Genomic DNA, 26,810 nt, shown 5'->3' on the forward strand with positions numbered 1-26,810 from the left:
ACAAACCCTCTGTTTCTGGGCTTCTTGTGAAAACATCCCCTCCTGTACAATTCCCCCACCGTTTTCACGGAGGTTTGCCTGTGGATAAAGGTGGACACGTTCCTCTCGTCTGTGTGCTTCTCTGTCTCATACTCACTGCAAAGAGAGATTTAGGCAAAATGCAAGATTTCAAACTACCAGTTCAATGCTTTTTAAAGTTTTTATCCCGTAGACAGTTTCTCAGAGCACCAGATCGACACTTCAGACCACTCGGTCTCACTCCTGGGCCTCAGAAAATTGTCAAGCATTAAAGAGAAAACCAGTGACCTGTCCCCAATGTTGCAGGGACTCTCACCCAGATTGTGAGGATCTGAGGACCCAAAATGAGATCACTCCTCTGCCAACTGGTGGTCAACGCTGATGGTCAGAGCCTCCTAGCGTTTGAAGGGCTTCTGTTCTGACCAAAATGATGACCACTCTAGCCACTCCTCCCCTTCAAAGAAAACCACAGGGCACCGAGGGCCAGTGTCATCGTTGGGGGGGTGGGGCTGGAGTAGGGAGGGGTCTAGGACTCCAAGATCACGCAGAAAGTCCACCGCAGCTGGGCAGGGACAGCAGACACCAGCACAGAGGTTTTCTCCCAGACGATGTGGCCCAAGGGTGTGAGCAGTCCAGCCAGGCTTTGGGCCAGGGCCTTGACCAGGGCTGAAAAAACTCAGAGAACCTGCAACTTGTTGCAGGATGTTAGGTAGACCGGAAAGCAAAACCTCTAAGGACTTCGTTTCTGATATTCTCCTAGAAATAGAGCGTCCCACAGACGGGACAGCACACAGCTTATTTACCATGTAGCAAGAAAGCAGTGTCTGGAAGGGGACAGTCTGGCTGTGCCTGCTGGCTAAGTCGGGGAGTCCCAGGCCACCAGACACTGCGCCAGCCCTGGACTTGTGTGGAAAGAAAGGCTGACCTGAAGCTGAGGTTTGCTCTGATTGTGGAGTGGAGCAATTCGCCCCAGGCCTCAGGCTCACACAGGCCCCAGGAATAACGTCCAGGGATGATACGTGTGCATCCGTGGAAGCCCATTGCACACACGATGGAAGCAGAACAAATCCTCAGACACAGGACTTTTAAACGTGGCGGCTACACCTTTTTGGAAGTTGGAATTGAAAGGGTACCCAAGCTCTGAGACGATGTTTGGTGTCCAGGTAATCAGGCCTTCTGACATCTCACGAGGGAGCCGCGGCCTCCACAGGCCTGAGGAGACATCTCTCCGAGGGAAGACAGCCAGTTCCCAAGACGCTGGGCTGCTGGGCTGAGATTCTGAAGAAGCAGGTGTGTGTCCTCCCAGGAGTCCCCACCCACCAGCAGGCAATGCCCCCAACCCAAAGCCCAGCCACCACGCGTGGCTCTGGGGGCGCCCTGTGCCCAGGAAATTTCCACACCCATCCTCGCACCCTCTCTGCCAGTGTTTACAGGGTGGGTTACGGAACAGCCACCAGGAAAGTCCGTGGGGCGCAAAGCCCATCAGGGTTAAGGGAAATATGGAAAGTGGATGGAGACCAGGAAATCCCATTTCCAGAAGGTCTGACACTATAACCATTTCATCCCATTTTACCAGATGTTAAAGAAAACACAAAAGAAACCTGCTTTAAAAATCTAATAATTTACCATATTAGGTCACCTTTACACATTTTTATTCTTTCCCCAGAGTCCCCACCACTACTTTGCTATATGTATTCACCGTATAGAAAATCAACATGCAGAGTAGGTACCAGTGCAAACTGCCCGCGTGAACCGTAGCTCCCAGCGACCTGTGGCCTTAGCCACACGCTGCTGCAAACTAGCCCCTCCCCCTTGAGCCCCACTCTACACTTGGCACCACCAGGTACCCATCATGCAGGCGGAACCCAGGAATCCTCTTGGTGCACCCATTTCCAGGTCCACACACCTAACCAGCTGTGAAGGCCACTCAAGGCTCCCTCCTTATCGCCTCCCTGACCAGTCCCGACCGCGCTGCCCCAGGGCCAGCTCCTGTCACTTGTTGGGTAGAGGCTAAGCGGCTGTCACACAGAGAACAAACATGCAGCAGCTTAAATAAGGCACAAGTTCTTCCTCTCTCCTGTCAGAGACGAAAGACCGGTGTGGTCCAAAGCAGGGCACTTCTGCCGAGCTCAAGATGGGGCTTCCGTTTCCAGGTCTACGGTGACTAATTTTTACCACTTCCCAACCAATGAGAGTTGGAAGTCAGGCAGTGGAGGGTACGCGGTTTCCTTTCAACTTAGTCATATGGAAGCCGCATGCACCCCTCCCACATGCCAGTGGCAGAACTTTGTTCAGGGCCCCCACTCAGCTGCAAGGGAGGCTGGAGGCGTGGCTGCTCCCAGGCGGCCGCTGCTTGGCTACAACCCCAAGGTCACTGGCAATGGGCAGATCTGCCCCCTGGATGGCTGGAAGTTCTTCTGAGGGCACCTTGTGCCTCCAACTTCCTCACGCCCTGCAGCCAGCCACCTGTACCACCACACCGGTCAGACCTTCTCCGCACCTGTCGTTCAATCAGTACAGAATGGGATCCTCTCATAACGTCACTGACTAGTGACAGGATTAACATGCTCATGAGGGTTAGGCTGCCTTTTTTTTTTTTTTTGTGAGGAAGATTAGTCCTGAGCTAACATCTGCTGCCAATCCTCCTCTTTTTGCTGAGGAAGACTGGCCCTGAGCTAACATCCATGCCCATCTTCCTCTACTTTATACGTGGGATGCCTTCCACAGCATGGCGTGCCAAGTGGTGCCATGTCCGCACCCGGGATCCAAACCTGCAAACCCTGAGCCCCTGAAGCGGAACATGCAAAGTTAACCGCTGCGCCACCGGGCTGGCCCCTAGGCTGTCATTTTATTACAATAAGCTTTCATCACTAAAGAGTTATAGTCAAAAAACACAAAAATGAGTTTCAAGTCTGTGTAGTAACAATGGCTTTAGTGAGTGATAATAGGGAAAGTGGCCGCCACCATAGAGAAAAAAATACTGACCCCTGTCTCACACAGCAACAAGCTTCAGAGGGCTCACAGGCCTCAATGTGAAGACGGAAATTATAAAAAGAGAAGAAGAATGGGGAGCACAACTATAAGACAGAAATAAGTGATTAAATAAAGGAAAAATGACAGACCTGACTGTGTCAAAAAATGTATTTCTGTGAGACAAAAGACACAAGATGATATTAAATATTATTTAATATTAAAATTAATATTGAATTATCAAATATTAGATAAAATATACAAGCATTATTTAATATTATTACCTAATTTAAATTATAATATTGAATATTCTTATCTACCCTAAGCTACAAGAAATAAGGTTTCGGTTTTTTAGGGCCACACTAGAATTTCTCTGGTTCTTTGTGCATTTGGACGGCTAGTTTAAAATGCTAAATTTCATGATTATTTTTCTCTAAGCTCTTCAGAGCTGTCAAAACAGCCCTCTGTCCCCTAAAGGCTTTGTGATCCTTGTCACCAGTGGTCAGTGCAGCAGCCAGTCAGTGTCCCAGAGTTCTGCCTCCGACAGACGCCCTGGCCCAAGCGTCCGGCTGCAGGCTGTGCGGGTGCTCAGGCAGCCCTGCGGAGAGGGCCACGGGGCAAGGACTCGAGGCGGAGGGTCCAGCTCCTGGTGGAAGGACATGAGGGCTGGAAATGTTCATGATAGAGGAGATTTACTTCTAAGTTAAGGAACTTTCTTGGAGACAATATCCCTTTTCTCATGACCACGGCAGTAATGAAAGGAGGTGTAATTTTTACTCTCAGTCTTCAACGGCATTCTCCATTTAGTCCTGACATTCTACTTTCTCTTTAAGATGTTTCTGTCCAGTTATTTTGTCTGCATTGAAAATTATATTATAAAATATTACCTAATAACATACAATTTTAATTTATAATTATATAACATAACTTACGGTATAGTCACATAATACCATACGATTATAATGTTATTAATCTGACTTGCAGAAGAACAGCTACCAGTCAGAGAGGATAGGGCGTGTTGCTCTAACAAACGATCTCAGCATCTCATGGGCCTAAAGCAATGGCTGATGTCCGCTCTCGGAGTACGTGCACCCGGGGCGCCAGGGGCTCTACCTCTTGCCGTCTCATCCGCAGACACAGCCCATCGGAGCCTCCATCATCTGAGGTGCTGTTGGCACGGCAGGTGGAAGGGAATGGGGTGATTCGCTCCCTGACTCTGAAAGGCTTCTGTGGCAGTGATGCAAGTCACTTCTGCTCACGCTCCCCTGGCCAAAGACAGTCACAGGGTCATCCCTAACTCCAAGGGGGCAGGGAAGTGCGATCTCACCCTGTGACAGCAAGAAGAGGCCCCAACGCCGGCCAGCTGCACTGACTCCCACCACGGCACGTCACCAACTCACCACAGTTCCCTGGCCGGAGACTGCCAAAATGGGGCTGGGAGCAAGAGAAATCTAGAGAAATCATGAGCAGGGAGAGTCCAGTCACGCCCACCGTGACCGTACAACCTTCTGCTAAAACCTCAGAAAAGTCACAGGTCAGAGAACTCAGTCACCGTGGGTCTGCTGTTCCTCAGCCAAGTCAGCACGCAGCCAAGAGGGAGAAGGGATGATTGGAACCGATCCCCTCTTATAGTAGAGTGAAGCCTGCGACATCCACAGAAGGTCCCCAGAGGTCTTGAGGAAGTTATTCCAGCAAAAATGCTACCAGCTTGGACTGGAAGGGACAGAAAGAGAACAAATGGAACAAAATGAAAGGAGGTTGTCGGGCGAAGCTAAGTCTGCGGGGAAATCTTTGTGCAGCCACCGCTAACTAACACAGGTACCCATTCAAGCACTTGGTTAGTTCCTCATCAATCCATCCATCCACCAGTCCGTCTGTCCATCCATCAGTCCATCCATCCATTCATCCATCCATCCATCCATCTACCCATCCATCCATCCATCCATCCATCCATCCGTCCATCCATCCATCTACCCATCCGTCCATCCATCCATCCGTCCGTCCATCCATTTGTCCATCCATCCATCCATCCATCCATCAATCCATCCATCCATCCATCCATCCATTCATCCATCCATCTGCTCATTCATCTATTCATTCTGTCGATTGTGTTTGTCTGCCTGCCTCTGGGGACACGTAAGTTCCCTTAGGGCTGGCATCTTTCTTTCCTTTGTCCACTGATGTACCAAATCTGCACAGAGTGCCTGGGATGGGGAAGGCACTGGGGAAATAGGCGTTGAATGAGCAGCCTCAGGCCACGTGCCTCCTGTAGGTTCTTCTTTCAGGAAGAAGGCTCTGTTTTGTTTTTCTTGTCTTGCTCTCCTCATTCATTCAACATTTGCTAAGTACCTAATGCGTACAGACGCTGGTCAGCAAACTGCTCCAGGAAAATTTTTAAAACTCCCACCCCTCCTGGAATGCTCACTCAAGGGCAGGAGGGGAGAGACCAACAACAGAGACACAAAGCCACTAGACAGCTTGACCCTTGTCGGATGGCAATAAAATAAAAGAGGGAAGGGGGACAGGGCTCCCTCCCACAGAGCTGCACGGGGCTGAGGCTGACCTGGGAGTCCTGGGAAGGGGGACAAAGGGCACAAGGAGGTCCTTCCTGATGGACCCGTTCGGGTAAGGGGCACTCAGTCTTGGAGCAGAGAGATGGACCCACCTGACAGTGGGGATGACGTGGGGGGTGGGGGGATCTGGAGGGGTGGGGAGCAGGTCAACCTAAAGCAATAAACTGAGGCCAGGAAGTGATATTTCAAGGGACCCTTCTGTTATGAGTTTTGTCCCCCCAAAATTCATATCTTGGAGCTCTAACCCCCAGTACCTCAGAATGTGACCTTATTTGGAAATAGGCTCATTGTGGAGGTAATTAGTTAAGATGAAGTCATACTGGAATCAGTGGCCCTAATCCAATACACCTGGTGTCCTTATAAAAAGGGGTGACTTAGACACAGGGCTACACACACAGGGAGACCACCGTGTGAACATGAAGACAGAGATCGGGACCATGTGTCTACAGGGAGCCCAGTGATGGCCAGCAACCACCAGAAGCTGGAGAGAGACTCTCCGTCAGCCTCAGAGGGACCAGCCCTGTGACACCTGGTCGGGGACTTCTCTTCTCACTCAGAGAGAATGAACTGCCGTGGTTCAGCCACCCAGTTTGCTTACTATGCTCTGTGGCCCCAGGACACCCACACGCCTCCTCTCAGAAAAGGGAAAACGCCGGAGCCGAGTCCTAATGAAAGAGCAGGTGCCATTCTGAGCATCGTGACCAAAGTTCCTTTCCAGGAGGTTTGTGTCTCGGCAATGAGAGCGTTGCTTTCTGTCATTTTCAAACAGAAAATGAAAGGTTGCTAAATGGATAAGTAATTTTAACTGAGTCATTGATCTGAATACTTTTAAAGTGAAACCATAAGTGTTTCTGTCCCACTTTGAAGTCAGCCTCCACGCTCCCTTTCCTCCCTCGGGGGCATTTTATAGCCATTAAGAATGTGTTCCTTTTATCTGGGCCTTCAATTAATTGAATTTCAAAAATACTCTGAAATGGCTTTTTTTATATAAAAATCAGCTAACTCCGGGAGCACATTCCTGCATGATTTACTGTCACAATAATTAAAAGCGGGCGCGTTACACCGGTCACTGGGGGAGCGAGCCGCCCCCTTCTATCCTGGAGCCTCACGTGGGATTTGTGATGCTCCCCAGATGCCCGTGAGGAGCGAGGGACACGCTCACTTTTAGGACTGCACTGGATGACCGCTGGAGTCACCCCTTGAAGGGGACACTCAGCTATTCACAGGACAACTAAACGCACGTGCAAGGCAACACCTCAACTGCAGACAATGGAGCATGATGTGGCCAATGTTGGGAAATGTGCCGACCGCCCATCCTCCTTCAGGGGAATCGCTGAGTGGAGTTCCACACAGATCTCCCGATACCCTGACAGGGAGGAGTGGAGAACAGGTCAAAATGCCAAAACTCGGAGAGCAGCTGAGCTTGAGAGCGAGCACCAAACGGTGGGTCCATCCCATACGCGCTCCACTCCCACCACCTCTTTCTCTCTTATTTACTTATTGACCTGTGCAAATGCCGTGCAGTAGCTTGCCACCTTCTATTTGTGAAAGTATTTTTGCAAGCATCTGCTAAAGAACAGAGTGTGTAAATGAGAACAGCCAGGAAGCAGCCACCAAGAAGCAGCCACTATGGGGAATATATTCTCTCTTTGTGCAAATTCCACAGGGGGTGCCCAGTGAGGTCCTTCTTTTGAGGGCCCCTCGCTCACTGACGCTGACTATTTTCCCAGGCCCCTTGCATGAATGCTAGCTCATGCACTGAAGACACAAATTTACATTTCTTTTCTCCCTAGTAAAGATTTTCTCTTCTAATACGATGTCAAAGAATTCAAAATGATATTCAGACTCCAGACGATGATACGTCCTGTTACCTTTCTCTACAATTTAAAAAATCACGTCACCCCATTTGGCTGTCTTCTAGCCAGGGCGTTCGTGATTGGAGACTGCTCTGTAAACATTTCAGGTTTAAACATACAGACCACAGACATTGTTTAAATTAATAGCTTTTCACTTTTAATAATAGAAACATCCCTAAAATCTGCTGATGCATTCCGGCATGATAGACGAGACATCATATTCCTGAAGCGAAGAGAAAGAACAAACTTTTCAACTGGTGCTCCCTCAACCTCCTTCCGACCCCAGGAGGATGGAAAGGAAGCTGAGACAGCAGAGCCGTGAGGCTCCCTGCCCTTCAGTCCACACGCTCACTCCACGCAGCGACCACAGGCGCCTACCCCGGACACCGCTCTGCTCTGAGAAGGAAACTGCTCGGACTTTCTGCATTAAGTAATTCCACGTTTGCATCACACTGTGAAGGGGGGAGGAAGGGAGAGAGTTACCCTGTGGCCCCAGATCCAGTCGGGAACAGGATCCCAGTGCTTCAGGGAACTTTTCAAAGATGAAAGATGTTGCTCCCCACTCCCCACTCCTAGGATGTGGGCCCCCAAACACTGCTGCTAAGTCGGCCCAAGGAGCTGGTACCAAAGGCCAGACCCTTCCAAGGACAACAGCGTCTTTGGGACTCCAGTGTCCAGGAATCCTTCTGAGGCCGTCCTCACTCAGGACCAGTTGCTGCAGCCTCCTCCTCGGCCTGGAGAAGAGCCTCTAGCCCCTCCTGGGTCCCTGAGGAGGGGGGGAGAATGAGGCTGAGGACCCCTCGGCCATGGCAGGCACCGGGGCAGCATCAGAGCCAGCCCAGTCAGCTCCATCACAGTGTTTTCCACCACCAGATGCCTCTGCGTGTTGCAGCAACGTTCAGGCGAGGGGGAGGATGCGGCTGCACGGCCAAGTCCTGGGGGCACGGAGACTTTTGTTTCAGATTGCACGAAGTCTCTGCCAACAGGGAAAACAAAAGAGGGATTGAGAGATGCTTCATGGGGAGCAAGGACTGACCAGAGCTGGGGGCATGGTGGTTGGTGGGGGCAGCCGTTGGCCTTGTTGCCCTGCAGCGCACGTGCCAGGGCCTATCCGCAGGTCAGCCCCCGGGAGGACTTCTGTCCTTCAGGGGTGGCCAAAGCTGCAGACTCGCTTTCCAGACTGATCATTCACGGACGCCAAGCGGGGACTTTCCCCGCTAGGCCCCCGGGCCGAGACCTGGGGTATTTCCATCATGTCCTCAGAGTTCCAGCCCAGGAGGGTATGGCAACCTGACAAGAGGGCTGGGACCACTCCCTGCCCTGGAGGTCAATGGCCGAGGGGTGGAGGATGTCTGCTGGTGCTTCCGGTCACTTGGTCAGGGGTCCGAGGCAAGGTCGGGCCTGACGGCGTTCAAGCAATGGGACACCGAGGAGGGTCTCTGGGGGAGGCGGGTGAAGGGAAGGGCCAGGGAGCCCACTGCACGTTGCCCCTCCTGGGCTGGTTCTGTTGCTTCTGGGGGTGCTGGTGGGGGCCAGCTAGGGAAACCCCAGGGGTTGTGGGGCTTCGCCTCCTGCTTCCCCACGTTTGTTTGTTGTGTTGTTAAAGAGGCCTTGGTGAATTCGAAAGGAGTTTATCTCCAGATCGAGATTGTAAACACAAGCCTGCCTGGCTCATCTTCAGCTATGAAAAGAATCTAAGTCCCAGGTAAGCTCTGCAGGGCAGGATGGACATGCTTGTCCCTGTTGGCCCCAGGGTCCTGCAGAAAGCATCCCTCAGGGCATGAGGGAGGAGACGGAAAGAAGAGAGCTGAACCGCAAGACAAGGATGGAAGCCAGCCCCTCTCCCCGAGGAGGGTGCCATGGCCCTTTCCTCCCCATCCCTACCTAGTCGCACCCCTTCCCAGGACCCCTTCCGTCAGCCCACGGAGTCAGCCTGTGGGCTACACTGACACATGGCATGTCTGGGCGGATGCCCACAGGTCTGTAGCCCAGATGAGGCTTCATGTTTCCAGAGCAGGCCCAGAGACCAACACTGTGTCCTTCCCAGAGAAGACACCAGAAGCTCTGGATTCAGCACGAGGGGAGGCAAGCCTGGGGCTGCTGGCTCTCTTCTTTTTCCGGATGGAAGCTCTGCTCCATGGAGGAAATGGAGGGACAGATGAGGCCTGGAGACAGACTGTCCCGGTGTGCTGTTGCTGAAGCAAGCGATATGTACTGCCCCTCCAGTGTCTGCAGACGGCTTTGAGGAAAAAAAGGGGAAAACAGCAAACAACTTTTTCAGACATTATCCAAGTCAACACACCTTAAATGCCATTGCGCCGCCACGAATCATGAGAAGAAACAAACCCGTGGTTCTCTGAAGGGAAAATGATGGGGTGGGGGTTACACACGGCCAGGGATGCCAGACCCCCCCGAGGAAGGCTCCTGGAGCCTGGGACCTACGACCACACACACATCACCTTCCCTCCAGGCCTCAGGATGCAGAAACCACCGGCTGTCACGCGGAGGTGTATTTCCAGGCCAGAGACCCAGCCCGCCAGGGATCCAGAGGGTCCACAGAAGCTCCAGAAGCTCCCGTGTCAGGCTGCCCAGTCCGGGGCAGGTCACAGGTTCCCCGGCAACTGAGCAGTTTGTCACCCTGCTACACCTGCCTACACCTGCCTAAGCCCTCCAGCCCACACCAAGGCTCTCGGGGCTGCCCAGGGCCTGCAACCGGCAGAGCTGGGGGCAGGGGCGGGAACCAGCGTGGACAGCAGCAGGGGAGAGGCTGGGCTCCCTTAGTGTGAAGGGGCAATGGGGGGTGGAGGGGAGAAGAAAGGAAAGGCCTGGGGGCCAGGATGTCCAGTCTATTCTGAGGAGTAGCCCGCCGGTCTGCCAGCCGCAGCGCCCTCAACCAATCTCCAGGGCTCCAGGGTGGGATACCACGGCCGAGGGGGTGCTCGGGGGACTCGGGGAACTGGGGCCAAGAAAAGCAAGGCTGTCTCCAGGCGCAGCTCCTCCGGCCCAAGTGGCCCCGAGTGGTACAGCCAGACCGCAGGGAGGGCTCCCTGAGGGTCCCTGAGGAGTCCAAGGCCGCCTGGAGAGGCCCAGCAGGCCAAACATTTGGTCAAATCAAGGCGGCGCGCCTTCCTGCTGTCCTGTTATGGCTGGGCTGTCGGCTCCCGGCCGGCGTTCCCGCCCAACCCGCCACGGGCGTCCCTGCCCCCATCCCGGGGCGCCCCTCGTCCCAGCCCCTCCGCCCCACGCAGCCGACGCGCGAGCCGCGCGGAGGGCAAAGTTGGCAAGTGCACGGCGCCCGCGGGGGAAAGCGTTAATGGGCGGCCGGGTGGGAGCAGCGCGCTCGCTCGCCCACGTCACGCCGGTGCGGGCTCTGCTGACGACCGCGGCGCCTGGGGACGCCGGCGCGCTCCGCTCGCCAGGTGCTCCGCCTGGAAATGTCTCCATTAGTTGTCGCCTGCTCCCCGCCGGAGCGCGCGCGCCGAGCGGCCGCGCAGAGCCCTCGCGGGCGGCCGGTAGTGGCCCGGCGCCACAGCAGGTAGGCGAGGTCCCCGCGCCCGCCCCCGCCCCGGGGCTCCGAGACCCCTCCCCCATTCCGGGGAGGCGGAGGCTCCGCGCGGCCGCCGAGGGGCGCGGGCGGCAGCGACTGCGGCGACTCCCCGGTGCGTCCCGGGCTGCGCGCTGCTCCCCGCGGCCCCGGCGCCCGAGCGGCGCGGGCGGGCGCGTCCCCAGCGCAGGTAGGGAGTGGGATCGGCCGCACAAACTTTGCGAGGATCGCTCCTGCGCTGGAGGGCACAAAGTTTGCTGCCTGCCGGTGGGGTCTCGGGAGGCCGCCGCGTTTGCTGCAAGTTGGGGAAAACGGGATGCGGGGGTAGCGCGGGGGCTAGCGCCGGGCAACAAGGCCTCAGTCCAGAGTCCTCGACCGCGCGCCTTCCGGGTTCGGGCGGCGCCCTGCGAGCGAGCGTTGGGGTCGCGGCGGGAGATCCGGAGGGAGCCAGCCAGAATGGAGGGCGTTTCGGGGAGAAGGATTCAAGGCGTGCGCCTGCAGCTCGCTCCACTGGCTTCGCAGGGGACCCCGGAGGACGGGCTGCGAAGGAGTGACCTGCCACCCTCGGGGTTCGCTAGCGCAGCGCCTCCGACTTGTAGAACGCCTCTTAGCCCTCCACCCCGACCGGGTGTCCACGAGCAGTGGACAGGCACAGACACCCCAGGGGCTCTGCCCTATGCCTCCGAAAGGAAGGCCCCTGCCTGGTGCTGCGCGCTCCCGCCTCCGCCCTCTGCCTGGGGTCAACTTCGCTGGGCTGGAGAGATCCCTCTGGCGGCTCTCGGTGCGCCAGACGGCGGTGGCCCCCGGGGACGACTCTGGGAACTGGCCGGGAGTGCCCGGGCTTTGCTGGTAGCGAGGGCGAAGCCACTCACAGAGCAGGGAAAGGTCGAGGCGCGGCCTCTCGCTCCAGAGGCCCCCCCACGGTTCCGATGGTCCCTGGGCAAAAGGCGCCCTCTTGGCCTCTAATGTCTGGCACTAAGCTTCCTCAGGCCCCTTCGCCCTTGGCTCCTTTTAAACTCAGCAGGCCAGTGGGGGCACCTCGCCGAAGCCAAGGAGCTGCCCTGTCCATGGGGAACCGCGTGGTTTCCGGCGAGTCCTGCTCACGGGTGTACTAGAACAGGGGGTCCCTCGAGGGCCGTGGGCTCAGCACGCCACGTCTGTGCAGGCGCACTTAGCTGATGATACCTGAGAGGCTGGCGCTCCTGTCCGCTCTCTAAGGGAAACCCGGGTGCCTCTGCTCGAGTTGGCCTTTTAGGAAAGGGCATTTGGATAGTTATTCTGGTATTATCTGTGGGATAAAATGGCCCAGAAAGTACCCCGGTTCGGGCAGCGGGCCTCGGCCAAGGCTCAGGTTGTCAGCGGAATGTCTTGTGGTTGTGCGCCAGGCGGGGTCCGAGTGAGCAGCCAAAAAGCGCGAGGCTCCTCGGCTGGCCCCAGCTTCCCCAAACAGGGTGGCCAAGCGAGGCCCGCGCAGTCACCCTGGGCCTGGGGCGGGCAGGAAGCGGAGGACCAGTGAGCAGCGGCCAGGGAAAGCGGAGTCGGTGAGCTGGATTTCAGGATCCGGGCGAGAGGGTCGCCCGCGAGAACAGGGCCGGGCCAGTGGGGACTATGAGCGTCTGTTTACGCACGCAGGCTGGAAAGAAACACAGGAGAACGTTGCAATGATGCTCCAAGCCCCTGAAACCCCTCCCCCAGAGGCCTCTACTGACCGGCTGTGCCCGCCCCGGCTCTGAAAGCACGTCTGCTCAGAAGATGAATGGTCGCGTGTTCAGACGCTGCTCTCTGCGAGCTGTGCCCGAGTCTCCGGGGAAGGAAACGCGGCGCGCAGGCCTGGGTGTGCCGCGCGCTGCGAGCCGGAGCCCTGAGCACTGGCCTATGGGACCTGGTCGGTGGCTTCCTCCGCCGCCTCCTGAACGCTGACAATGGCCAAGGCCGGGGCCACGGGAATGGGCTGAGGAAAGGATGCTGAAGGCCATCCTTCCAACACGATTCCTGCTCCCTAGGCCCTCAGCCACCCCGGCTTGTGCCCCTCCCTTGCCCAGGCCTCATTACCGGGAGCGAGTTGTTTGTAAACAGTAAATAATGGAAAGTAGGTGGTGTTCAGAAAAGCCTCGGCAGAAGCCGGAAAGCTGGAAGGAGCTGGGAGGAGGGAGAAAGGGGGAGGGGAGGAGCAGAGGAGGAAGAGGGAGAGAGACAGATTCATTTCTGCCCGAGAAGCCCCGGTGGCTAGTTTCTTATTATTTACAGGAAGGTGATATTAGCAATTCAGGTGAGGAAGAAATAAACATGGCCTCCACGAAATCAATACAGAATTCAAAAACAATTATTAATGTCATTTGACTCGTGTTCTTTATATATCTCTCCGGGCTACAGACGCTAAACTGTCTGAATAATTTGCATGGAGTGGCTATTCATTATTTCCCATGATTTTCCTTTGCAAGCAGCTCGGACGTGGCCGGCTTCGGTCCAGCGCCATCAGAGAACTCGTATTTTCATCTGTAAATTAAAGCAATTACGCAGTAGATATTATATGATGCGTACTGTGGTCTCCAGATACTCATCAATCACCTTCAACCGAGCTGTCAGAGGGGCAGATTTGGTTTCTGGGAGGCAGGTTTGCAGCTGGGGAGAGGGCGAGAACCGTCATCATTAATTAGAGGGTGACCCTGCGGCGATTCACAGGTCTGAACCTAGGAATCTTTCCCAGCAAGTCTGCACAGCGCCGCCGTGCACGGCTCCCCTCCCGGCCGACCGCGGGAGGCCAAACGGGGCGACTGCGGCAGAGGAGAGTCCGGCCCCCGGAGGGCGGCGGCGCAAGAGGCGGGGAGCGAGCTCGGGGTGGCCGGGGCGCCCCCTTGCCGCCTGCGCTCTGGCCTCCGCTTTGGACCGGGCGAGGTTCCAGGGCCAGGACTGGCTGGGGAAGTCCTGGGCTGGGCACTCGCTCTCCTCCCCAGACCGAGGCGCGCGTCCCGGGCCAGGAGCTGTGCAAAACAGGCAGGGAAGGACGCGTGGGCCTGGCGCCCCCTCCCCCGTTCCTAGCCCCAAAGATCGCCGGGAGGAGCGAGCTTAGCGGGAGGGGCCCCGGAGCTGAGTCGGGAAACCTGCTCTTCCGAGTGCGCGGGATGTCTGGCAGTCCCCGATTTAGCCGCGAGGGGCAGGGGGAGGGAGGGGGGCCATGTGCCCCGCAGGAACTTATAGGACAATGGGAGGGAGGTGTGGGGGTGGAGGGCGTCCCCCTGGGACAAGCGGCCGAGTGCAAAGCCCCGTAGCACTTGCGCCACGGAACCTTGGGATGGCGGGCTCTGGGGAAGGCCCCACGACTCACACACCTGAGGGCATTTTCACCTCCAGATGCAGACACTCTTGGAGCCGCATCTGGCGCTGGAACTGCGTCCCGGTGTGGGGTTCGAACTGGTGGGAGGCGTGTCTGACTCCCGGTTAAACAATAGTCGGGCCTCGCTGCCTCCCGCCGCCGCGCGCCCGGCCTGCGGAGCCGCCCTCCTTCCACCTGGAGCGGAGCGCGGAGCGCGGAGGCCGGGCCGCCTGCGCCCGCGCGGCTAATTTTAACTGTTGATTACATCTTCAGTGAAGACTCAGTCGTGTGTCCCTTCATATGTCTCATTTGTAATTGAGACTAATGATTACAGTGGGGTGGGAAGGAGCAGCTGCTCATTAATTAATTTCTAATTAAAAGTGCCTCCCGTCCTCGGTGACTAAGGAGGAACACGGTTCGTCGGGGCGATATTGACTGCTCGGGTGAAATTCATTTGTTGGAGCCTGTTGGCCCCTCCGCCCCGCGCGGCCGGCCTGTCTCCGCCCTGCCCGGCCCGGGCCGCGGCCGAGTGACCCGCACGTCTGCGGACAGGCCGGACTGCGCGGTGGGGGTGACGTCAGAGCCTCCGGCGCTTAAAGCCGCGCAGAACTGACTTGACGGGTTCGCGCAACTCGTTTTTTTTTTTTTCCTTTTTTGCAAAATATGTATTTGTGTCGCCGCTGCGAGGCCGGTCGGTTCCAGAGCCCCCTCGAGGCTCCGGATTGTGAAGCTCAAAGGACCGCTGCGGCCGCCGCGGCCCGCTGTCCTACCCGGTTAGAAAAGTTTGCGGAGCGTGTGGATGAATTAACCGGGTCTTCTGCTTCGCTCTCCCAGCGCCTAGGAGCCGGCGGCCCCGGAGCAGTGGCCGCGCCACGCCGGCCCCCGCGCGCAGGACCCTCCCCGGCCCCGCCCGCCGGCCCCGGGCCGCGCCCGCCATGTCCTACCCGCAGTTTGGATACCCGTACTCCTCTGCGCCCCAGGTAAGGGGGACCCGCGAGCGCCGCAGAGAACGCGGCCGGACACGCCGGCGGGCGGGCTGTCCAGTGCCCAGGCGTCGCTTCCCAGCGAGCAGGGCCTGTGCCAGGCGTCCCTGGCGCCCAGCCCGGGGGGTGGGGGCAGGGGCGCTGAGGAAACCCCGATGGGCAAGGCCCCCATTTCTCGCTTTGTTTAGCCCCCACACTGGGCTCTGAGGCTGAGCCCTAGGGGGCCTGGGGATCGGAGAGAGCCGGGGCACAAGAGGGCGTGCGCAGCCTTGGAACCCCCCGCCCCAACCCCGGGGAGGGTGTGAACACTCCCGCACCGGAACAGGCTGGGCCCCACGTGGCTGGAGGAGGCCAGGAGCGCGCAGGCTCCCCACGGGAAGGAACGCGCGGTCCCGAGGACATGTGGCACGCCCTCCTGGGCGGCGCGAGGGGCGGATGGAGGCCCAGGGCCCCAGCCTGGCGCTCGGGTGCCCCGCCCTTCCTCCTGGCCCTTCTCTCCCTCAGTTCCTGATGACCACTAACTCCCTGAGCACGTGTTGCGAATCGGGTGGCCGGACTCTGGCCGACTCCGGGCCGGCCGCCTCCGCCCAGGCGCCCGTCTACTGCCCGGTCTACGAGAGCCGGCTGCTGGCCACCGCGCGCCACGAGCTCAACTCGGCCGCGGCGCTTGGCGTCTATGGGGGCCCCTACGGCGGCTCTCAGGGCTACGGCAACTACGTGACCTACGGATCCGAGGCGTCCGCCTTCTACTCGCTGGTAAGGGGGGGGGGGGGGAGTCTGTCAAAGCTTCCCCGCCCGCCGCCCGCCGCATCATGCGCCTACCCCTCGGTTTGCCAAACTCCTTTTCCCTCACTTCGAAGGCAGGGGTGCTTGTCCCCTGGAGCCTGGATTGTGGGGATGGGAGAAGCTTCCTTCAAGGTTGCGGGCGCCTCTAAGCCTGGTCCCTCTTAACGCCACCAGGCCCGCCCCCGCGGGCCGGCTGCTGTCTATAATATATTTATTGTTCGTCCGCATCTCCCTTAAGTTCTGGCCAGACGTCTGGTTCTGTCGGAGGGTCGGAGCGTGTGCTTCCCTTCTCCCTTCCTACTGCCCCCCCCCCAGCTCTCCTGCCCACCTCGCTCCTCTGGCCCCTCTTCCTCTCCTCCCAGCCCCCCACTTCCCCCTCCCCTCGCTCTCTCCCTCCCTCGCTCCCCCCTCTCCTTCCCCCTTCCTGTCTCAGCTCCTCCCCTTTTCTCCTCTCCCTCCTCCCCCGTCCTCTTTTCCCTCGCCTTGCTCACCCTCCTCTTCTGCTGTCCCCCAGTCCCCGACCCTCTTCTCTCCCCCTTCCTCCCTCTCATCTTCCTCTCCCCTGTTCCCTACTCACCCTGCACCGCCCCCGCCCAGCACTCCCTTCGTCCTCACTCCACGTCCTGGGGCTCCTTTGCTCCCTGAGCCCTAAGGAGAGTCTGGGGACGGGTGCGGGGTGTGAGGCTGCCCGAAGCCAGAGGGCCTGGGGAAGGGACGCGAGGTGGGTCGCATTCGGAAGCTGCGACCTCAGGCTCCTGGGCACCTACAGAACAGCTTCGACTCCAAGGACGGGACGGGATCTGCGCATGCGGGCCTCACGCCCGCCGCCGCCGCCTACTACCCGTACGAGCCGGCTCTGGGCCAGTACCCTTATGACAGGTGAGGGCCCGGACCCCTCCTCCCTGCCCGCCCCCACACGGACCCCTACCGCCAGCCCCTCGCTCCCTCGGCAAGGTTGGGCGGCAAGGGGAGGGGCATTCCTGAGGCCGGGCTGAGCTGACCTTAGTCCCAGCCCTGCCTCTCAGCTAGCAGGTGGCCACCGGGGTTAACCCGGGCCCCCACGCTCTCCGGACTCCCAAAGCCCTCGCTGCGCTGAGCTGTGGTGTTAAGGGGAGTCGCGTCTCGCTGCCCAGGCTTCAGATGCCTCCCCCCCACCGGAAGACGCGCAGCCCGTGTTGTGTGTGGGGGCCCACCCAGCCCACCGTCCCTACGGTGAGAACCAGAGAAGGGAGTCCTTGCTCACTCACAGACAGCATGCCCCATTTCCCGCGGGGCGCCAGTCATACATTTAACCGCAGAAAGTCCACGGAGGCCCCCTGCGCTTTTTCTCCCCATGGGCGCTAAGGACCATTTCTGCCCACGGGCGTTCCATAATCGAGTTCGCGTCTCTGTGATATATTGCCCTGGTTTCCAGATCAAAAGGATAGGAGAGAGGCCCGATAAAGGAACTCCAAGGAAATCTCTATCTGTGTAGAGTGACAGAGACCAGGCTCTGGCTACTGAAGGAGCCCGGGCTCTGCGTAAGTTTAATCAAATATGCGCACATCTTTGGCCTCGGACCACAGAAGGCGGTGCCCGCGGGCAGCCATGCCAGGTCGAGGCCTGAGTCCGACTCAGCTCTTAGCACCACAAATCCACCCCCCACGACGGGAACGGAAGCCCCCCCTGGGCCTCGCCCCCGCTGTCCGTGGTGCGGGGGCCGGCGCCCATTGCCCAGCCTGTCTCCAGGTACGGGACCATGGACAGCGGCACGCGGAGGAAGAACGCCACGCGCGAGACCACCAGCACGCTCAAGGCCTGGCTGCAGGAGCACCGCAAGAACCCCTACCCCACCAAGGGCGAGAAGATCATGCTGGCCATCATCACCAAGATGACCCTCACGCAGGTCTCCACCTGGTTCGCCAACGCGCGCCGGCGCCTCAAGAAGGAGAACAAGATGACCTGGCCGCCTAGGAACAAGTGCGTGGACGAGAAGCGGCCCTACGCTGAGGGCGAGGAGGAGGAGGGGGCCGACGAGGAAGCCCGGGAGGAGCCCCGCAAGAGCGCCAAGAACGAAGGTGGGTGGCAGCTGGCGATGCTGGGGCTGGGGCGCTAGGCCGGGGCGTCCCGGTGCCTTCTCTGCCGCTTCTAGGACCTCTAGAGGCCTTGAACCGGGATCATAAAAGCAGATCCCCAGGGGCCCAGGCGGCAAATGAATGAACTGGCCCCCTGGAGGCCATGCGCTGCGTGGCCTGTGGTGGTGAGCCCGAAGCATGCTTACAGAAATCCAGAATCACGTTTCAAACGTTAGACACCCGACCCCCACCCCCGCTGAGTTGAGGCTGAAATCACCCAGGCTCCGGCATTGCTAGTTTGGGGACTCGGAGCCTCCAGAGGAGATGGAACATGGGAAGAAAGGCCTGGGTGCTCTTCCTAGCTCCAGAGTTGGTCCCATAACCGTGGGTTAGGGTTAGGAAGGAGGTAAGGTTCTGATTAACGCGCTGTCCTCTCTCTCCACTGCCCACTGTTTCTTTCCTGGGCAGAGCCCATCGGCAAAGAGGAGAAGGATCTAGAGCTCAGCGATTTGGAGGACTTCGACGCCCTGGAGGCGGAGCCCCGGGACTGCGAGCTGAAACCGCCCTTCCAGCCCCTGGATGGCAGCCTGGACCGAGTCCCCGCCGCACCCGACGGCCCCAGCGCCCCGGGAAAGGAGGCCCCAGGCAGCCTCCGGATGCCCCTGGCTGCCGGTAGTGGGGCCTCCCTGGACCAGGACCTGGAGAGGGCCCGGAGCTGCCTCCGGAGCGCAGCAGCCGGCCCAGAGCAGCAGCCGGGCGTGGGCGACGGCCCGCAGGCGTGCGAGGCCAAGCTGGGCTTTGCGCCCGCTGGGGCCACGGTGGGGCTCGAGGCCAAGCCCCGAATCTGGTCCCTGGCGCACACGGCGACAGCCGCCGCCACTGCCCTGAGCCAGACTGAGTTTCCGTCGTGCATGCTCAAGCGCCAAGGCCCTATCGCTCCTGCTGCCGCCTCGTCAGCGCCTGCTTCATCCTCGCCTGCGGCCCAGGTCCCCGCTGGTGCCCTGGACAGGCACCAGGACTCCCCAGTAACCAGTCTCAGAAACTGGGTGGACGGGGTCTTTCATGACCCCATCCTCAGGCACAGCACTTTGAACCAGGCCTGGGCCACCGCCAAGGGCGCCCTCCTGGACCCAGGGCCGCTGGGACGAACACTGGGGGCGAGCGCCAACATGCTGACCACGCCCCTGGCGCGGGCCTTCCCTCCCACGGCACCCCAAGATGCCCCTGCCTCCAGTGCTGCCAAGGAGCTGCTGGCCCTGCCCAAGGCCGGCGGGAAGCCCTTCTGCGCCTAACTGGCCACTGGCCAGGGCGCCTGAGCCGAAGAGGGAGCTGGTGCTCAGGCTGCAGGCTCCTAGGTCGCAGACTCTTTCTACCAGGTTTCCAAAGCAAGGCAAGAGCACAGGAGAGCTCAGGCCACCAACCACCCTGGAGGGAGCATCTGAACTCGCTCTGGGGGAGCCAGGGAGCAGCAGCTTGACTGACGTGTCAGGTGCCCCACCCACCTGGACATGAGCCACTCCCCCAAACACGGACCTGGGGGATGAAACTGCTCTCGGAGCAGAAGGGAGCCACCCTGAGCATAAAGTTTACCGTCCACAAGTTTACATGGAGCAGACATTTCAGCCCTGAGGCTCTGTCTTGCAGTCTCCTTTTGGGTTTGGGCATGCCTCTGTGTTATGGAAACCCCTCAGCCTGCTGACCTTCTGACTTCATCCTCCGCACATAATCCTCACCAACAGCACTTCACCAAGTTTACACTATTGCACACTCCTAACTCGATCAGATTATGTTTTTTTAATGTATGTTCACACCAATAACTGCCTGCTTCAGAGGCTAATATAACAAAACCAATAAAACCGAGTGGTGGTGTTTGCATTGCAAAGTGAACACGTTTCCAATGTAGGGGTTTGAGAATGGGCAGAAGAAAAGGTGCAGATCCCCATGGGAAGGGTGGGGAGGAGTCCTTGACCCAGGTCCTCAAGGAAGCTGTTGGTGGAGCGCCAGAGGTTAAGCAAAGGCATTTTTAAAAGAACAGTCACAGTAAACTGCCAGCATTCTGTTGAAGTCCATAATAGAAGTGGATACCCAAAATTTTTAAACTCTCCCCGTTACCAGATTCCAGAATTTTGAGAAAACGGGCACTTCTTTGGTTAGATTAGAATAACTTTTCAACTTTATAAATTCCCTGGGACTGTGTTTTTGTGGGGGAGGGGGAGTGGGGACCTCACTGTCCTGAGGCCTCTTGGCCTGTCCTCAGCGGGAGGGAGGCGGCCTTGAAGGCGCTGCTCCACTGCTAACCCCTCGTTCCCTCCCTCCAGGGCCCAAGCGTTGCGCCTCCTCTGGGAGAGAAGGCGAGCGAGGCTCCGGGCGCTTTGCAGGCCGCAGACCAGAGGCGAGGCTGGGAGGAAGGGCCTGGGGCGGGGGTGGGAGGCCTCGAGCTGGAGCCGGACAGGGTTTAGGGTCAGAACCCGCAGAGCAGTTGGTGAGCGGGGAGACGCGGGCTTCGCCTCACTTCGCCTAGGCTCCCGCGCAGCACTGACCCCTGCCTGGCTTTGCTTAGAAACCCGGTCCCCCACACCCACCCCCGCGGAGCCCAGTTCGCTGGCGGCCAGCTGCTCTGATCTGAAAGGAAATCGCTAGGTCCCTCCCTATAGTCAAGTTTGCACCTCCCACCCCCACCCTCCCCGCAGATCCAGCACAACGGGCCCGAGGGCAGCGAGCAAGGCGCGCTCCCAGGACTCGGGGCTCGCCCCTTCCTGAAGCCCTCCGAGTAAGGCCCTGCTGGTGGCCCGACGAAGATCGGATTGGCAAGCCAGCGGGCCTGCAAAAGTGGGTCAGCCCCAGTGGTGCCCCGAAGAGGCTATGGGGGTTCTTACCCTGGGACTCGGACACATTGAAAGCCCGGGAGACGCCAGCTGAAGACGCGAGTCTGCCGGCGGGCAGCCTTCGAGGGACACGCGAGGCCGGGGCTTTCTTCTGCGAGGGGCTGGGGGCGACTGGACTGGTGCCCTGTGGGGTCCGGGACCCCTGGGATAGGCCACGGGAAGGCTGAGAGCGCTGGAAAGCTGGCCTCATCGGCCCTGGAGACCGCGCACTGGGGCGAGTTTACGCACGGGAGACAGAGACAGAGCGCGCGGCCCCAAGCCCGTCGCCTGGGCTGCGCGGGGCACCCCTGAGCGAGGGGACCCTGATGGCAGGACTGCGGCCGGGCCCCCGACTCTGAGTGGTGGGACCTCGAACCCCAGACCTTGAGCGGAGGGAGCAGCCCGGCCCCGAGCCGGGGCCGCCAGCGGCCGCGCGGTAATTGGATTGTATCCGCGCGCGCTGTCACCGCATTGACTTTCGAGCTCTTCGATGATATTATCGAGATGCGGAAGCTTGCGCTGATGTGCCTGTCAAAAGGCTGCGGCGGGAGCCCCCGGCCTGGCGAGCGAGCATCAGCCAAGATAATTTGAAGTGAAATTTTCATTTTGACAGTAAACCCCTCAATTTCTAAAGGCTCCGCGCTCCGAGAGCTCGCTGGCAGGGGGAGGCTTTGCAGAAAGCCCACGTCTTAGACTGAAAAGGGCAAAAGAACTCGAATTAGTTGTAATAGATAAAAGGGCAAAAATAAAGAGTCAAGGGTACTTGACAGTAATAGCGAAAGTGGAGTCTCGAGGGAGACGCGGCGGCCGAGGCTGGGGCGCCAGGAATTTTAATGCGGCCGAGGGCGGCCGCTGGAGTGCGCCCACCCCAGCCCGAGACAAAGCCAGGCATTTCCAGCAAAAGCAAGGCTTCGCTGAAGCCAGCGGCGTGGCGCGGCGGGAAAGGGCAGTGGAGGCAGAAACCCAGGCTCGGACCTCGGCCCGTGGCCCTGGCTGCAGGCTTGGAGAGGCTGGGCTCGCGGTTGCAGGGGTGGGCGAGCGCTGCGGGGCCAGGCTGGTCTGACTTTGGACCCCTGACCCCAGACCCCAGATCCCCTCGCGGGGCTGCCCCGAGCCTAGAGGGCTCAGCCTGCCGTCCAGGCCTGCTGCCCTCTGGACCTCAGGCTCCAGCGCCACGGGTGGCGGCGGATCCCTGTCTGTCCCAGTGCCAATGGCGTGGGAGCGCCCAGATCTTGGTGGAACTGGCTGGCAGAAAGTGCCTTATTTGATCAAACTGCGAAACTGTGTGAAATAGAGACATCAAGTGAGGAGAAGAGAATCAGCCACATTCCAGGGCAACAGATCCCGAAAGGATGCTCCGGAGGCTGGGGCTGTCGCTTCGACCCACATGCCTTACCTTTGGGGGCACACTCTGGAGGATTTCCCGTAGGCACCTTGCCCCTCTCTGGCCCATGTTCTCCCACTGGCTGGTGGGGGCGAGCGCAAAGGGATGAGAATTGCCAGGGATTGCATTTTAGGAGCGGGCGCTGGGGCGGGGGGCGGGGGGGGGGGGGGGGAAGCCCGTGGTCCTGGAGGCGGGGGCCCCTCTTCCCTCGCTGGGCGGCTGTCAGAGGGGCTGGGGACCGCGCGCTCAGCCGCTCAGGCGTGGCCGACTCAGACACAGAGGAGGGGATGCTAAATTAACGGCGCGCTTTACATAGAGCCCAAATAAAACTGTAATCAGCGGCGCGTTACTTTTCATTAAGCGAGTCTGACAGCAGCATATCCAGACCCAACAGGGGACCAGGCGCGGAAATATACGGCTGGCGGCCCAGTCGAGGATAATTCCTTAAGCTCCATTAACAACTCTTAGCCGCAGGAAATGGGCTCCCGAAAACGTCTCCAAATCTAAAAGCTTTATCGACCCTCAACCAGCCGCTGATGGCTCCATTTCTTTCCTTTTTCTTCCTTCCTTTCTTTTTTTAAAATTTCTTTTCTTTTTAACTTCAGGAAGGACGTCCAGCAAGTAATAGAGTTTGACACGACACCTTCTTAACTAGGAGAGAGGCAGGGAAGCCAGCCCTTAAATGATATTTAAAAGGCAACCAATTAAGATTTAAAGTGGTCGTCTCCCGAGATGGTGCCTGCGATTTATACCTCCTCCCTTCCTGGGCACGCCTGCTGGCCGAGCTGCCACCACTGACAGCCAGCCCTTCCCTCTCTCTCTCCTTCCTCCTTCCCTCCTACTCACCACTCTCTTTCTGAGTGTGTCCCTCATCTCTCTCCATTCCCTGTCTCTCTGTCTCTCTGTCTCTCTCCACAAAGAGAATAACACAGGAGAGAGAAGCAGCGACATTTCCTGCCCGTCCCTTCCCAGTGGGCGTGGGCATGGGCAGACTCTCTCCTGAGGCAGGTAATAGGGGATTGAGGGGGACTGAGGCTGGTCCCTCGTGCAGACACATCTAGCTGGCCACGTGGTGTCCTCAGTGGCCCAGGGTGGCCTCTTTATTGGGGTGCGGGTGCCCAGGCTGCAGATGCCCAGAGGTCAGCCTCGCTCACAGTGGGCAGGTGTCCAGCAAGAGGACAGTCAGGTCTGGTGTGGGCAGGGTGGGGGGCCAGCAGTTAATACCAGAGGAGAAGCTGCAAGCTGTCCTCAAACCACAGCCTTCCACAGGTACAACTGAGGCAGAGGGATTTCCCCCTCGCCCAGCCCTGCTCTCTTCTCTACAAATACTCCAGGAAGATGCCATCTCTGTGGTGCAGCTTCAGGAAAGCCCTTCGTCTGGGATCAGCCCTTGTCCCTGTCACTCGGTCACATCCCTCACAGTGGTGCTGGCCAGGGCATTTGTTCCCATTGGTGCCACTAAGTTCAAGAAGCTAGAAAGCCCCTTACTCAGAGTCACACCACGGGAAGGCAGCAAAGCCCAGGGAAGGAAGCACTACGACCTTTCCATCTGACTCCAGTCTCAGGCCCTGTTAGAAGAGAACAGAATAATGGGGCCCTGGAGGGACAAAATGCAGGAGGAGGGGAGGAGAGGAGGGAAGGGGGAGGAAGGGGGGGAGGGAGAGGAAGGATGGGAGAGGAAAGGAGGGGGAGGGGGAGGGGAAGAGAGGGGCCAGCCAGGAGTGGGTAGAGGAGGAAGAAGGGGGAGGGAACCTAGTGGAGGAGGGGAGGGGACTGCCTTCCAACGTGTCTGGCATCAGCCTTCTGATGAAAAAATACTTGTGAAAGAAATGCCTTTTCCCAAGAGGACTCTGGCTCTTGGGGTGAAGGTGGAGGTTCCGGTGAAGTCCCTGGACCAGACAGGCTCCCTGCACACTTGCCTGAGGGAGCCCTGAGCCCATGGCATCTTCACTCTGTTGGGGAAGGATGGATGGACTTCTCCGAGAGGTTTCTCCGACTCTGGACTCTAAGAAGCGGGAGTCCCATCTCAGCAGCCCGGAGGCAGGGAAGGGTCCAGGACCAGCGGGGCACCTGCTGCTCCGTCTAAGGATGTCCCGAGGGTCGGATTCAGGAGGCAGGTGCTGTTCCCCGTAAAAGCCTTGAAGACCTGAGTGGAACCCAAAAAGTAGGCAGACGATGGAACACCCAAAGCGAGAACTAGACAGAGGAGGGGCTTCCCAAGCTCTGCCTGACCCCTCGCCCAGGCGAGGGGCCAAGACGCTCTGCCCAGCACCTGGTAACGCTGCCTTCATTCTCGGGCTCCCAGGAGAGGAGCTGGATTTCTGCACAGTCACCAGGTTTCCGCTACTGTCCTCATGTAGATATAGACCAGACTGAGCAGAATTGCCCACACAATTTAGGGACTCTGTAATCTCATGGAGAAAAGAATACTGACAATAGTAATCAACAGTGAGGCGGGGCCGTCCAAAGAGGAGAAGCACTCTGGCAGAAGGGTATCATGCTGGCAAAAGGGTATCAACCTTTTCTCCTCACGGTGCTACATTATGTTAAATGCATAATCATTGTCTTCGTCATCTCATCACACCGGCCACAGCCAAGCTGATGGAGTCGTGTGCACTCTCTCTGCTCCAGGGCTTGCAGGTGCCCGTGTGAGACACGGGAGGTGCTGAGTGGCTGCCTGCCTGGGACCCAGCAGACGGGCAGCACAGCGGGTATGTGAAGCAAACACACCCCAGGCTAGGGGAGAGCAGGAAAGAGTCGCGCAAGATTCTGGAAGCTTCCCAGCAAGTTCAGCCCCCCTTCTCAGTCCTTGGTGAGCAGGGTGGCCCCCAGCTGGCCCAGGCTTGGGTCTTAGCGAGCAGGTAAGGTTTTGGCAGATGGAGCAAGAAGAGGAAGAGTGTCCACAGTGGAGAGAGGGGCCAGACCAGAGGCCAGGGCACAGGGAGGGACAGTGCTCATCTTAACCTGGGACACAGGTAGGGAAACAACAGGGACAGTGACACCAACGGAGTCTGCTGCAGGTTGCTCTGGGCCTGGTGGAGCCAGGGCACTCTGGGGCAGAGGGCGGTGTCTCCCTGTCGGCAAGACCCTTGGAGGCAGAGGGAGGAGGGAGGGGTACTCAGGGCCTCCAGAGGGCTCAGAGCTTGCCTGGAAGGGAACCCGGGCGTACAGCACCTCCGGAGGGTTTGTTTGTGGGGAGGATGAAGGAAAGAGCAGCCAGGCGCTGTTCCTGTCCCCCTCTGGGGGTGGGCAGTTGCAGAAGAGTCCAGAGGACCGTCCCTACCTCTGAGAAGAGGGGTGACTGAGCTGGGGCAGCAACAAGCCTAATGGGCCGATGGCCAGCGAGGCAGCCACAGCCTGCCCCGAGGAGCTGTGGGCCAGGGGCTCAGCGGGCCCTCCAGCCCAGGCAGGAGCCCCCCTGAATGAAGCACCAGACCTGGTGTGCACAGCCCGTCTGTGCCCTGGATGGCCATGCACCCATGCACTGAACACACGGTCCTGGGGTGGGAGTGACACCTTCACAGTGCCACCTGGCCCCGGGACCCCCATCCCGACGCTCCAGCCTGAGAGTTGTAGGTGCACCCCTTGGATCTCGACCCGGAGTCAGAGAATGGGGCCTGCAGCCAAGAGGCCAGGTGCTGGCCTTCCCTGCTTGGCCCCACCCAGCCCTGGGGTGTTCACAGGCGCCTAGCCAGCCGGCGGGGTGGGGGGGGGGGGGCGGGGGGGGGCTGTCCCACCTCACAGGTGACTCTCGTCTACAGACTGCAAATGGAACCTTATTTAATGAATTTAATGATGGCGACTCTCTTTTCATGGAACGTTGGCCCAAGTGCGAGATAATCAGCCTGAACACAGACTGCAGCCTTGCAATAGCACTCGCCTGGGGCGAGGACGTCATTTGTGTCAGGCATGTAGGTGGGCATGCCACACCCCTGATGGTGGCTCCTGGCGCCTCCAGGCAGAGGGCCATCCAGGCGTTGGGGATGGACCCTGCTGTGGAGGAGTGGTCGGCACCAACGCAAGCACCGATGACGTCAGCACCTCCGGGCCCTGAGAGTCCACTGCACGTGGCCTTGAGATCACCTCTCCTTCCATTGGTCTGTGGGCCTCCAGTGGACACTCCCGTCTGTCCAGGAAGAGAAGCTGAGGCCTCTGGCCTTTCTGAGACTTCCCCACCTTTGTGAACATGTGGCCTGGAAGGGGGTGGTAGGACTCCAAGGTGCGAGAGAACTTCCCAATTTAGGGCCACACCTGGCCCTTGCCACCTGGCACCCGTGTAGTGAAAATCAGTCGTGTGCACAATTAGAGATGCGAGGCCACCCCAGGCCACTGCAGTGTGGGGCAGCCCCCGGGGCCTGTTCTGGGGACAGATCTCAGAGCCCTGGAGAGGGCAGCATGTGCCAGGTCAGCCAGGGAGAAAAGAACCTTGGAGGGGGTGGCGCTGGGCATTCACAGTGGTTTCGGG

The 26,810-nt window shown here is 58.8% G+C and overlaps 1 protein-coding gene and 1 long non-coding RNA gene across 4 annotated transcripts; one reads left to right on the forward strand and one right to left on the reverse strand.

Annotated features, from left to right (window-relative positions):
* Positions 1–7,548: 7,548 nt before the first annotated feature.
* Positions 7,549–10,690, reverse strand: LOC106782353 (uncharacterized). Of its 2 annotated transcripts, none has more exons than XR_002802678.2 (5): positions 9,877–10,690; positions 8,454–9,656; positions 8,043–8,183; positions 7,796–7,869; positions 7,549–7,640 (listed from the first exon to the last, which is right to left on the reverse strand). It is a non-coding gene; the product is annotated as an uncharacterized lncRNA (long non-coding RNA). The 2 variants fall into 2 exon arrangements; XR_011430300.1 differs by having other exon boundaries at positions 9,302–9,656; positions 9,877–10,674.
* Positions 10,691–10,823: 133 nt separating this feature from the next.
* Positions 10,824–19,979, forward strand: IRX4 (iroquois homeobox 4). 2 transcript variants are annotated; one of them, XM_023625876.2, is made up of 6 exons: positions 10,824–10,952; positions 15,109–15,254; positions 15,762–16,013; positions 16,813–16,922; positions 17,772–18,100; positions 18,566–19,979. In XM_023625876.2, the coding sequence occupies exons 2-6, from the start codon at positions 15,210–15,212 to the stop codon at positions 19,387–19,389; spliced, it is 1,560 nt and encodes a 519-aa protein (XP_023481644.1). In that variant the 5' UTR covers positions 10,824–10,952; positions 15,109–15,209; the 3' UTR covers positions 19,390–19,979. The 2 variants fall into 2 exon arrangements, with proteins under 2 accessions (XP_023481644.1, XP_023481643.1); XM_023625875.2 differs by lacking the exons at positions 10,824–10,952; positions 15,109–15,254 and having other exon boundaries at positions 15,566–16,013.
* The last annotated feature ends 6,831 nt before the right edge of the window (positions 19,980–26,810 follow it).

The sequence above is a fragment of the Equus caballus genome, chromosome 21 (genome assembly GCF_041296265.1).
Source record: "Equus caballus isolate H_3958 breed thoroughbred chromosome 21, TB-T2T, whole genome shotgun sequence".
In the NCBI taxonomy this organism is placed as follows: Eukaryota; Metazoa; Chordata; class Mammalia; order Perissodactyla; family Equidae; genus Equus; species Equus caballus.